General features: G+C 44.4%; 1 protein-coding gene across 1 annotated transcript in view; it reads right to left on the minus strand.

The window, feature by feature from the left end:
- The window catches only part of BTRC (beta-transducin repeat containing E3 ubiquitin protein ligase), a 180,882-nt gene that overhangs the window by 141,092 nt on the left and 25,674 nt on the right, over positions 1–14,116 (minus strand). Inside the window, 1 exon segment of the mRNA XM_030570839.1 lies at positions 7,631–7,699. Coding sequence (XP_030426699.1) covers positions 7,631–7,699 — 69 coding nt within the window.

Below are 14,116 nucleotides of genomic sequence, written 5' to 3' on the forward strand. Positions count from 1 at the left end.
TATTGTCACAGTCTTGAATCATAAAAGTGTCGTACACCTCTTTCTCAAACACCCAGCACAGCCAGAGCACTAAATGTGGTGAGATCAGCCCAAAGATGGGGTGGTGCAAAATGGGACAAAGGGTATGGGTGGTTTCAGAAGGGGATCAGTACAAGGACCTCAGGCCACTCTTCTCAATACTGGCACCGTTTTCCATAGGCGGGGTCAACTGAAGCTGAAATAACACTACTGAGGGTAACCAAACATGCACCAGGTCTGTATGCTGCTCGCCTTTGTGTTGCTCTGGTTCCTCCAGAATAATTGCCAATTGGCATGGCAACGTTTCCTACAATGGTAGAAGAAACGAAGGAGCTCTACCAAGGAACCTTCAGCAGAGGGACTGCAGAGTATCTGCAGGAAAGTTCCCTAGAGCTCTCTATGGAGGGTTCCCAGGAGATCTCGGTGTGCATCAACAAACTTTTCTGCAGGGCCCCCATTGTGTAGCTTCATAGCAGAATGCGAAGCAAATGTAAACAGCACCTAGTGTTGTTAATCTCCATCCCTTCTCCCACATGCATCATGTAACAAAATAAAGGACATCTCTTCCTCATATAACCATGCACTATGAAAGAAAAATGAGTACTTACCAGAGCTCCCCTCCCTGCTTCAGGCACACCAGAACCGGACTGCTGGGACTGGCTAAACCCCTCCGGAGTAAAAAAAAAAATCAAGTCCTGACTCACCACTCCACCAGAGGACCCTATCCCACATTCTCCTTGAATTCGACCTCCTCATCCATCAATTCATCCTCGGGTTGACTCTGCTGGCTACTGTCTCTCGTCCTCCTGAAGTATCCATGGAGCTCTTGACGGTGGGGGTGGGGTCACTGTGGAGGATGGCATGAAGCTCCTTGTAGAAGCATGTTTTTGGCACCACACTGAGTGATGGCTGGCCTCCCTTCCCTTCTGGGACGCTGGCCTCAGCATCTTGATCTGAGCATGGCACTGCTGCATGTCCCTTTCATGTCCCTTCTCATCCATGCCATGAGCAATCTGCTTGTAAGTGTCCAAGTTCCTATGGCTGGATAAGAGCTGCAACTGCACAGCCTCCTCTTCCCACAGACCCAACAGATTCAGCAACTCCGGTATACTCCACACAGGTGCCACTTTGCTGCAGAAAGCTGACATGGTCAGCTGGGAAGATGCAACGGGAGCTGTCCACGCCGAGCAAACAGGAAGTGGAATTTCAAAAATTCCCATAGCTTTAAAGGGGGAGGGGGACATGCGTGTCTACCTGGGTGCAGGGCAGTGGAGTAGAAACTGCTTACCAGAGTAGATATGAGGGGCATTGTGGGACACTTCCTGGAGATGACATAAGAAAATGCAGTGTCTACAATGACACTGTGTTGCTCTAGCTTTGTCACAAAATGCTCAATGCCGTCATCAAGGTGGTTTTATTATGTCTGCACAGCAGGAAAGCAGGAGAGTTAAATCGGCGGGAGGAGCATTGCAGACACTTCCACTGTTTTGTTAACAAGACTGTATAGTGTAGTGTAGACAAGGCCTAACACTCAGATACCTTCCCAGTTTACCATATGTTTTAAAGCGTTTCCAGTGCTATAGCAAGTTTATTAGGTAATACTCTTAATAACCAAAGCTGATAGCCCCGGAATGGACTGATTTGTATATGTTTAGATTACCCACGTATTTCTTTACCTGCACGGGATCCGGGAGGAGAATGTCAGTTTCAGATGTGGAGGAAGAGTGTGTCTCCCCACCCAGAGTCGTTATGAGAGGTTCTCAGGCTTGGTCTACAGTACAGTTAGGTTGACGTAAGGCAGCTTACGTCGACCTAATTATGTTAGTGTACGCTCTACAGCCTTGCTCCCGCTGATGTAAGTACCCTACTACACTGACATCATAACTCCAAGAGAGGTGGGCTTATGTCGGTGTAGTCAGGGCGACAGTGTCTGTGTAAACACTGCACTACTTACAAAGGCTATTGGCTGTAATTCTTGTCAATTTCACAGCTCCAGCCATGAAATTGACAAGAAAACTGGGTTGTCATGGAGGTAGGAGGGTGGCTCCCTACTGCCAGCTGGGCTGATGCCTGCCCAGCTCCCTGCTCCACAAGGAGGAGGGTAGCGTGGACATGAACCACTACAGTCATTACTTGCAGTGGTTGTAAACTGACCTAACATAGGTCGCCTTACATTTCTAGTGTAGACACGCCCTCAGGTGAGGAGGGGTTTCTTGACCAAAGAAGGAGATAGCCTGTCCTAATTGTAACACACACAAGGTTTCCCAGGGATGGTTACAAATTCCTTCAAACACCTAGCAGAGACTACACCTTACTTAAGGAATCTTACAATTTAATTGTTGGAAATTGATTAAGTGCCTCTCCTGGAATTTACAAGCTTTACCGTCTGTGCCAGTGGATAGTGATGTTTCCATGAATTGTAGCTTTTTGCGTCACAGAGCTTATAAATACCATGAAGTGCATCTGTGGCTCTTATGAATGCAGATGCCATACCCTTCCTTAGAGGTACTGAACAAGTAGAGACTTTCAGACTACACCTAGACATTCAAAATGACTTTTACATGAATAAAAAGATTCTGTGCTCCAACTCATGAAAAGCAGGCTTATGAGCGATTTCTCATTGAGCTCTGGAGTATGGAGGTATTTGAAGTTCCTATATCAAGGTTCTGTATTAAGTAGGCCAAAAATATTCAACTTTTCAAAAAGTGAACACATAATTATGACTAAGTCCTAGTTTTTAACTGCTGACCCTTCACAACTTGCCTATTTCTGCACTCTCATATCTTACTGTCTCCCCTCCTTGCACCTCCTCCTCACCACCAGCCTCCATTTGTCTACTTCTCCCCAACACCTTTACACTTTCTTCCATGCCTGAATGCTCTCTATAGGATACTAACCTTGGGTTCAATGCTTCATTTGCTGTAATTGAACAGGAATTTATTAATATTTATACAGGGAAATGAATGTGTAAAGTACCAGCTGTTCATTATTAAGTATTGAGCAACTATTGTCCATTTTGCTATTTATACTGTAGTAACACCTACCAGCTCCACTCAAGGACCTGTGCATTAGGTCCTATACACACATTTAATTTAAAAATAAAAAACAAAAAACAGTCCCCACCTCAAAAAGCTGAAAATCTTAATACATGAGGAGGCAGTAAGTGAATTGAAAGGAAGGGTTAGCTAACAGTTAGGGTGCCATCCTGGGACTCGGGAGAGCTAAGTGCAATTCCCTGCTCTGAGTCAGACTTCCTCAGTGGTCTTGAGCAGTCACTTGGTCTCTCTGTGCCTCAGTTCCCCTTCTGCAAAATGGGAAGACCAGCGCTTCCCTGCTTCACGGGGTGTATTGAGAATGAATGCAGTAAGGATTGTGAGGCACTCAGATACCATGGTGCTGGGGGCCAGAGAAGCACCTAAGCTAGACAGATACAAGTGGCAAAGCAGGAGAATGAGAGATCAGTGAAAAGATCACATTTAGAATAAGCAGCAGAAGCCCTGACACATCAACTGCCTAACCACATTGGATTCTAAACTAGTGTGAAGGCACACTGAGGCTGTAAGGGGAACCCCACACTTGGGACTTATCTTCCCTAGTTCTATAGCTCCAAAAACATGTACTACTGGGAACAAACCTGCTCTGCTAGAGAGATGAAGTGGATGATGTGTCTTTTCTATCTCCATTTTGTATAATTCTATACAAACACATGGGCACACAGAGCATATGCTGAGAGATTGTTATACTATGCAACTACTATACAGGAGTGTTTTGAGGACTGCTTAAATATGTGCACAGCACTGTACATTTCAAAGTTCTGCATGAGTGCCACATAACGAGCGGCTTATTTTACACTTTCCTCCCCAAGAAACCCATGTATGCCTTTTTAAATTCAAATAATCTAAAGTCTCTAGGTCAAGGGTAGGCAACCTATGGCACATGTGCCAAAAGCAGCACGTGAGCCAATTTTCAGCGGCACTCACACTGCCTAGGTCCTGGCCACTGGTCCGGGAGGGCTCTGCATTTAAATTTAGTTTTAAATTAAGCTTCTTAAACATTTTAAAAGCCTTATTTACTTTATATACAACAATAGTTCAGTTATATATTATAGACTTATATAAAGAGACCTTCTAAAAACATTAAAATTATTACTGGCACGCGAAACCTTAAATTAGAGTGAATAAATGAAGACTCGGCACACCACTTCTGAAAGGGTGCCGACCCCTGCTCTAAGTATTCATTGGAAATACAGAATATATCTTTCGGAATAAGGAAGGCATGTCAGTGACAATATTACACAATAGGGACAGAAACACTCTCTAGACATTTCTGCTAGGAAAGCTCAGCTTAAAAGGATGGATCCAGATTTCACTAAGGTCCTGTTTTTTATACCCATTATTCCAGCTGACTTGACTGACATATAGCCGATTCATATCTCAAATACCTTATCTGGTTATAGTGGCCTTTGCTGGCACCAATGTAGCTAAGGTAAGCATCAGAGTTTCCAGTATAAAACATTTGTACAGGTTCATAACTTGGCTCTAAAAATTCTACTCCAAGGTACTGTGGGAGGTAGGGAGGGTCAGATGAGCTCATTATATTAAATTCTTTATGTGATACAATACTGAGGCACAATGCATGAAGGCAAGGGGCAATTTTAAGTCTGAACTACCTTGCTGTGACCTAAACAATATTTAGTTTTCTTGTTAATGTAATCAAAGACATTTCAGCTAATTAACAGCTTTAATTTATCTGACTTCACAATTCAATTTAAAACATAGGATCTCTATATAAACAGGAATAGGAACAAAATATTTCTATTGATCATATTTATATATACATTAAACCTAAAAAACCTTTCCCTCTGGAAGTCAATTTTAGCTAGTTTTCAAAAGGCTCAGCTTTAAGGGTATGGGATGTTCCACACTGTTGAAAAACAATGCTGCCATGGAAGAAAGAGGATTAAATCAAGAACAGGGCTGAACAAAAGAACTGCAGGTGTGTGTCTTTTACCAAAGGATGAACTTACAGGAACCCAGATAGAAAACAGAGCTTTACAGATTACTTAAAAGCATGTTCTTTAAATCAACATGTATTTCTGGTCACCTGTATTGTATTTCCTCTAGGCCACAGATGTATAGAACACTGCTGTCTGCTACAGCACAGCAACATTAAATACAAAAACTTGCTATTAAAGGGCAGAGGGTAATGGCATTAGTGGGGGCGACCCATGCTCAAGCAGTGATCAACTATTAACTCCACTTCAAATAGGCTGAAAATATGCAAGTGTAGCCAGTACGGTTTTTAGATAAAATTGTCAGTTTTATGGATATTTATAGTATGTGTCCAATCTTGCAGAACTCCATCTTCCTCCATCTCATTTGTAATATAAACTGCTTTTAGCCCACATTAATACATTGTGTTACTTGACTACTTCTCACATTCTGTACAAGCAAGGCAGCAGATCAATACCCAGCTACAATGAGGAAATGAACCATTACCGCGGAATCCTGTTAAAAGCACACTTAGAGGATAAATTTGATACATAACCATAGCTCCATTCTATCTGAATAAATATTTAGGTTTCTGCATATTTTTAAAGTGGCTTTTTGACTCAAATCCTATTTTTAAAAGGCCATTATAACAAGGGCAATGCTAACAAGTAAGCTAAAACTAAATCAATCTCACTTCAATCTTTTACTATCTCTGCTACTTACCCAAACTATGTGTTTGAAAAAAAAGCTTCCCCCTACCCCCACAAGGAGCCACTTGACTCCCGTAATTCCTACAGTGAAATCATGGCACTGAATGTATGATGGCTATTTCCATCATATAGGTGGGGGAGGGGCAGTGTCACAAGCACAGGTCTGTAACCTCACCGAGGGATAAAGGAAGAGAAGCAAAACAGAGGAAGGTGTTTATTAATACGCAACAGCAGCACATTGAAATCAGAAAGATACCAGCCACATACACTGATTTTTTGAATTTTTTTTAATTTGCTTCACTGTGAAAGTCTCCATATAAAAGGCTCACTTCTGAACACGACCGTTTATTTATTTATATTTTACATGTATAAAATGCACACTTCCATATGTACCTGAGCACTTAGTAAAAACTTATGAAAATCTACCTCAGGCACAACCTGCATAATCTTTTCCCTACTGCGCCTTCCCAGGCCACCACCTAGGACCAAAAAGGATGTTGTGCCCTGTAAGACAACCAACTTGGGTTGAGACTGACAGTAACTGCGAAGTTGAGGTCCCTCTATTGAACTAACCTGCCTCCTGCCCAGTTATGTTTAAATTAAGAAAACATTAGCATCAGTGTCCTAGCTGACTTTCAGTACTGTGAAGGACTATGGAGAAAGAGATGGTTTCTCAGGCAGCCAGGGTACAAGCCCCAGAGAACCCTGTGGAATATCAGAAATTTACAAAGGTGCATTTGTTATATTAAAGACCACTGCTTTGGATTAATAATATAGGACCCGATCTCCATTGCCTCTTGAGCATTCAAGCAACCTTAACTCCACTGAAATCAACAGAAGTTAAGAGTACGATGTACCTTGAAGGATCAGGTGCTCAGTTAATACTCATAAGATAGCGAGACACAACTGGAAAGACACAAGACCATCAATAACCCCACTCAAACCTGTTATAAAATTGATCTTGTGAGATTACATTTATTCTGTTTTTTATTTTCTCCCATCCACCACAAGTGACTTGTCTCTTTGTCTGTTTGTTTCTATTGGGCTCACAGTACCATAGATCCTTTCAACACCACCCTTAATCATTTTCACAACTCTAGTTGCCACGACAACAGGATGCAGCTTATCTGTGCTGTTTTCATTTTTCCAGTTTTCGTTGCCATAACAACGCAATCATTCTGGCTTCCTACTAAAACAGCAACTTTAACTCCATCTTCTCAAGGACACTGGATTCTCCCATGAAGATACATGGACAAGGATTAGCTTTATACACACAATTTTAAAATTAGAAGATTCTTTTGAAGGGAATTTTACACTCATCGAAATGAGAGGCTGACAGCAACTGCAAGAGCCCAGCTGCCGAGACATCGAAAGCTTTGCCTTTAATAATAGCTCAAGTAATATAGCATTAGGCCACTTCTGAGCAGGGACTCCCAATAGTGTCAGATTGTGTCAAACTACAGGATTGTTATGTGATGTGAGCAAATGTCCACACTTGTTTCACCCAATCAAATCTGAATTAGGCTCTAGATAGGAGTCTCATGTGTATTAACCCACTGACCTTCACATTATTACCAATACCATACAGTCTTACATTTGAAGACTCATTTTAATTCTGTAATTTGAGCTGTTGCTGCAGATTTCTTTTCAGACTCCAATCCATTCCCCCTTATGGCAATTCTGTTTTGAACTTTCCTTCATAAGAAGTGTAAATTCCTAAGATTTATGACAAAAAGGTGATGCACACAGAACATACACATATACAAAAACCACAAATATATGACTATGCAAGATATTAGCTTACACAGCACTGTAACTCACTAGGACCTTTACATGTACTTTATAATAAGACAAGCACAAGTGTCTGGCACAATCCCTCACAAGAGATGAGAAACAGGAATACAGTCCAACCTGCTTTAGCCATGCTTGGTATCCAGAAGATGTAAGTTGGAATCCATCTTTGGGCATGCGTATTCGGGGCTAGGAGAAAATAAACATAAAAGAGACCTCCTTTTATATCTGGACCTGGCTAATCTAATCTAATTTCTGGATGATCTTAAGCAATGCAAATGTTTTTAGCCACACATGCAGTTTCAGTCCCCAGATAAGCTCCTGCTAAAAAAATCACTATTCTAGCATCAGCTTCCCTGAGGGCTTGATTCTTTTCCTCATTAGCAATGAAAACCAACATTTTCCACTATTTTACGTTATGGCCTTGCACATACTGGCACTCCTCTTAAAATCCCCCCCAACTTACAAGAAGTGCAGCTCTAATGGCAGGCGTGCTAGCATAGACCAACCAGTGGCACATTTACTACTGGACAGTGGTAAAATGCCAGCAGCTTGTCTATACGAGTGCTTCCACCGCTGCCACCCCGCCAGTGGAGCTGCTCCAGCCACAGCACAATGTCAGAGATTTCAAAAACACCAGTGTACAGGCAGCCTCAGTGTGGCTGGTGGGGGTGATGGTAAATATTAGCACCAAACAAGTTACATGTATAAGATAAAGACTAACACAATCCCTCCCCACCACATTTCATACACAATTATTATTGTTTCCTCCCGTCACATCTAGGAAAACACAAGCCTTGAGATTGGTCCCAGTATATGATAGATGGACATGGCAATTTGTCTGTATTTTTGTCAGTTATAAACAGGTTCTCACAACACTATTTTGCAACCCAAAAAACAAGAACTTTTACAATCTAATGGACTCAGTGCCCCCCAACATGGGAGATGTTTAGAAATTGACAAAACTGTATCTTACATAAATTGTTTCTGCCTTGAGTGTAGAATATTATATACACAGAATGGGTGAAGCAGAAAATGAAGTCACAGTGGACCAATAAACCTTTAACGAAATGGGGAGGATGTGGTTATCCTTGTTTTTATTTCAGACCCTACAGCGTAGGACATACACAGCTCCAGTGCTACCACTGAACAGAAGCCTGAACATTAGCAGTTCAAAAGAGATTTACTAATACTAAGTTTCTTTTGCTCACCTCTGGTAGAAATTAAACACCTTTCAAAAGCAGTAGAGAGACTAATCCCAGTGTCCTGGCCAACAATCCCTGTCAAACACAAGTTTTAATAAGCAAGACTGTCCTGGTGAGCTATTGCCAAGTATAGATCGTAGGCAAATGTGGCAGCTGAGTCTCTGCGTTAGCAATATTTAACGCACTACTTGGATAGCAGAAACACGACATGCTTTAGTGCAGTGGCTCTTACCTTTTCCAGACAATTGTATCCCTTTCAGGAGTGTGAGTTGTCTTACGTACGCTAAGTTTCACCTCACTTAAAAACGACTTGCTTACAAAATCTGACATAAAAATACAAAAGTGTCACAGCACGATTACTGACAAATTGCTGACTTTCTCGTTTTTACCCAAATCAATTAGAATATAAATGTTACTTACATTTCAGTGTACAGCATATAGAGCAGTATAAACAAGTCATTGTCTGTATGAATTTTAGCGTGTACTGACTTTGCTAGTGCTTTTTATGTAGCCTGTTATAAAACTAGGCAAATATCCAGATGAATTGACGTTCCCCTGGGAAGACCTCTGTGTACCCCCAGGGGTACGCGTACCCCTGTTTTAGTGGACTGAGTGCATGGGTGGGAGCAGGGTGCTCCTGAGTCCTAACTCCAGCTCTGTCACTCGCTTGACAGGTGGTTAGCTTGTCCCTGTAAAATGACGGTAATAGTGATTTAACCCATCTCACAGAGCCGTTACAATTAGCTGATGTTTCTACACACATCACTATTTACCTATTCAATGGAAGTGCTAAGTATCAAGAAGGAAGCACTGTACAGCAGGGGTTCTCAACCTTTCTCTTTCGGAGCCTCCCCGCCACACGCTATAAAACCTCCACAGCCTATCTGTGTCTCAACTGATTTTTTTGCATATGGAAGCCAGGGCTGGTGTTAGGGGGCAGCAAATAGAGGGCCTGCCTGGGCCCCACGTCACAGGGAGCCCCATGCAGCTAAGCTACTCAGGCATCAGCTTCAGCCCCAGGTGGTGGGGCTCAGGGCCTCGGGCTTCAGCTTTCTGCCCTGGGCTCCCTGGGAGTCGGATGCTGGCCCTGCCTGACAGACTCCCAGAAACCTGCTCGTGGTGGGGGCCCCAGACCTGTGGCAGAACCACTGCTGTACAGGACCACATTTTGTTTGATATTAAGTACTGTAGTCACTTTTTCCTTAAAGAATCAAAAAAAATCTCATAATTAAGCCAAAATAATGATCTTATGACTAAGGCAAAGTGCTGGGAGTCAGGCCTGGATACCAGTCCAGACTTACCACCGACTACCAGTGAGAACGTGGGCAAATGGCTTCACTTCTCTCTATACTTCAGTCCCCTCAGCTGTAAAAGGGGCGTAATACTAACCTATCGCATAGGAGTGGCATGCTGCTTCATGTTTACAAAGCACACCAAGATGGGGCAATTTAAATAACCGATTTAAATTTATTATTTAAACCACTTGGATTAAAAAAAACTCAGGCTAAAGCTTTCTTTGTAAAACTAATTTGAAAATTCACACAATTGAAACTTTGATTAAAATATATAATGAAGTAAATTAAAAATGCTGTTCTCAAAATGCTGCTACTGGTAGAGTGTTTTACTGGAATTTTATAAAACTGTTATAAGCAAAAAAACCAAAATAAAATCCTGAAAATTAAAGGCCTAATCCTGCAAACACTGAGGCCTGGTCTACACTGCAAACCTAAATCAGTACAACTACGTCACTCCGTAGTGTGAAAAAGCCACCGACCTGACCCCCTGCCATGTAGACTGCGCAGTGTTGGCGGGAGAGCTTCTCCCAGTCACATAGCTACCGCCTCTTGCAGAGGTGAATTAACTACACCCACAGGAGAAGCTCTCCCGTTGGTGTAGGCAAATCTTCTGCAAAGCACTGGGGCTACGCTGCTGTATGTGAGGACAAGCCCTTACTCAGGCATTTAACTTTATTTACATAGCAGTCTTACTGATTTCTGTGGGACTACTCTTGCTTAACTTTAAGCATGCACACAAGTGTCTGCAGCACCAAGCTAAATTTTTATTTTTGTTAAAAACATCTCTTAGTAGCATAAAATCTTTGTCATCTCAAAATAAAGTTACCTCAGATGTTAATAAAAAGTTATTTAGACTTCCAGAGGATTAACAAAGTTACTGTAAACTTTTTTATGAACACAGGCCGATTTTACAAAAATAGGACCCTAAACTTTGGTTCCCAGCCCATATTTGGAACCAGAGCATCTAAGGGTATGTCTGCATCTACAATTTTGCAGCGCTGGTTGTTACAGCTGTGTTAGTACAGCTGTATAGGGCCAGCGCTGCAGAGTGGCCACACTTACAGCAACCAGCGCTGCAAGTGGTGTTAGATGTGGCCACACTGCAGCGCTGTTGGGAGTGGTGCATTGTGGGCAGCTATCCCACAGAGCACCTCGTCCCATATCGGCACTGTGGCTTGTGGGAAGGGGAAGGAAGTGTGATTGTCTTTCCGCTTCCTGTTCCTGTTCCAACGCCCCGTGGTGCTTTGGTACACATTCGGAGCAGTGTGGCAGCATTGTGATTCTACAGCGCTTTTTCTGCGATTTTTTTTATAAATGGATCCTGAGCAGCTGACGACCTTATTGATGAATGTTGCCAGCACATCGCGCTTGGCAGTGGAGCTATTCCTTCAGCTGCAAAATGAGAGTGAGAGTGAGAGTGAGGAGTCAGACGATGATATTGAATTGCCTGACGGTGAAGACACTAAATTGCTTGTGGCAGCAACAGACGTGCTCAGCACCGTGGAACGGCGCCTTTGGGCTCGGGAAACCAGCACTGAGTGGTGGGATCACATCGTCCTGCAAGCCTGGGATGACGAGCAGTGGCTGCAGAACTTTCGGATGAGAAAAGCCACTTTCATGGCACTGTGTGCTGAGCTCGCCCCTACCCTGCGGCGCAGGGACACGAGATTGAGAGCTGCCCTGCCTGTGGAGAAGTGGGTGGCTATTGCAATCTGGAAGCTGGCAACTCCAGACTGCTTCAGATCGGTGGCGAACCAGTTTGGAGTGGGAAAGTCCACCGTTGGAATGGTGCTGATGCAAGTTTGCAGGGCCATTAATCGCACCCTGCTAAGAAGAACCGTGACTCTTGGGAACGTGCAGGACATTGTAGATGGCTTTGCAGAAATGGGGTTCCCTAACTGTGGAGGGGCAATAGATGGGACTCATATTCCTATTCTGTCACCACCCCACCTGGCATCAGAGTATGTTAATCGCAAGGGGTATTTCTCCGTGGTTCTGCAAGCGCTTGTGGATCACCGTGGGCGTTTCACTGACATTTACTCAGGATGGCCTGGAAAGGTGCACGATGCACGCATATTTCGGAACAGTTCCCTGTTCAGGAGGCTGAGGGCCAGGACTTTTTTCCCAGACCGCAAGATCATAGTAGGGGACGTGGAAATGCCCACTGTGATCCTTGGAGACCCCGCTTACCCCTTAATGCCATGGCTCATGAAACCATATACAGGGAAGCTTGACAGGAGCAAGGACCGGTTCAACTACAGGCTGAGCCGGTGCAGAATGACTGTGGAGTGTGCTTTTGGCCGTTTGAAAGCTCGCTGGCGCTGTCTTTATGGGAAGCTAGATTTGATGGAAAGCAGCATCACCGCAGTTATATCCGTGTGCTGCACCCTCCATAATATTTGTGAAGGGAAGGGTGAAAGATTCAGTGAGGAATGGACCTCTGAGGTTCGACGCCTAGAGGCTGAATTTGCACAGCCAGAGAGCAGGGCTACTAGAGAAGCCCAGCAGAGGGCTTCAAGGATTAGGGATGCCTTAAGGGAGCAACTTGATGCTGAGAGCCAACAGTAATGTTTGATGCATTTGATGTGCTTTGCTTTACCTTGCTGTGTAATATTTCCCACTTCCAGCAATAATAAAACGTAGTGAAAGAAATAGAAAGAAAAAACTTTATTCAACAAACAGTACATAACAGGCAAGGGGTAGGGGTGGTGGACTGTACATTTACAGGTTTTAATATGTCCTATTTTGATCAATATTCCCTGTCTGCTGCACTTCAGCATTACTATGCTGCAGAACAGTGGGGTTGGAGTGAACAGAGTAAGAATTATAGTTATCAGGGCTGGTAGGTGATCTTATAGGTGTTGGGGGCAGCTGGGGATAATATGGAACTAGCTGCTGGAGAAAGCTGTTTTGTGGAAAGACTGGGGAACAAGGAAGAGGTCTTTGGGAGGGCTGTGGGTTACCGTGGTACATATTTGTCTGCATGGCTACAAGAGACTCGAAAGACTCAGTTTGGTGAGACAGGAAGCTTATCATCTGCTTTGTGGTTTTTTTGGCAGACAATTCCTTTCTCCTGCTTTCTGTTTGCCTCCATTCATGTACAGTATTTCTCCATTCATGTACACACTTTCTCCAGTCCTGTACACTGCTTCTCCATTCATACGTCTTCTCTCTCCATTCCTCTGTATTCCTACTTTCTCTGTTGTAGTGTCTCATAACAGACTTGATCAATTCCTCTTTTGATTTCCTAGGATTCCATCTCAAGTTCTGCAACCTACGTGAGGCCGGTGATACGGCTGCAGTAGTCAAGGTCCCTAGAAAACAGAGATAGAACCATGTAATACACAGAGGCATCATTGTTTATTATCACAGTTTGAAGGCCTTTTGAGACTTTTGGTAGCATCCTTCTCACATACCTCACATAACACAGAGAGGGCAGGCAAGCTAAGTCATGGCGAGAAATGGGGTGAGTGGTTTTGCCCCGATTTCCCCTTGGGAGTGGGAATTGACCACTGGGTCACTGGGGTTTATCAGCAATGGGTACAGGGGGTAGCTGGTGTCCTGAAGAAGGGACAGTAGTGAACAGGAAGGTGGTGAGCTAGCTGCTTGGGGGGGGGGTCTTTGGTCCGCGTTCACGCCGTCCTGACGGTGAGGGGGGGGGTGGAAACGCGGTGCTGGATGCCTGCTTGGATGGGGGTCGGGGAACACCAGAGCACACCGCAGGGCTCGATGCCTGCTTGGATGGGGGTCGGGGAACACCGGAGCACACCGCGGGGCTGGGTGCCTGCTTGGAGGGTGGGCCGGGGAACACCAGAGCACACCGCGGGGCTGGGTGCCTGCTTGGAGGGGGGGGGTCGGGGAACACCGGAGCACACCGCGGGGCTGGGTGCCTGCTTGGAGGGGGGGGTCGGGGAACACCGGAGCACACCGCGGGGCTGGGTGCCTGCTTGGAGGGGGGGGGTCGGGGAACACCAGAGCACACCGCGGGGCTGGGTGCCTGCTTGGAGGGGGGGGTCGGGAACACCAGAGCACACCGCATGGCTGGATGCCTGCTTGGAGGGGGGTCGGGGAACACCAGAGCACACCGCGGGGCTGGGTGCCTGCTT

Source organism: Gopherus evgoodei, chromosome 7 (assembly GCF_007399415.2).
Source record: "Gopherus evgoodei ecotype Sinaloan lineage chromosome 7, rGopEvg1_v1.p, whole genome shotgun sequence".
In the NCBI taxonomy this organism is placed as follows: Eukaryota; Metazoa; Chordata; order Testudines; family Testudinidae; genus Gopherus; species Gopherus evgoodei.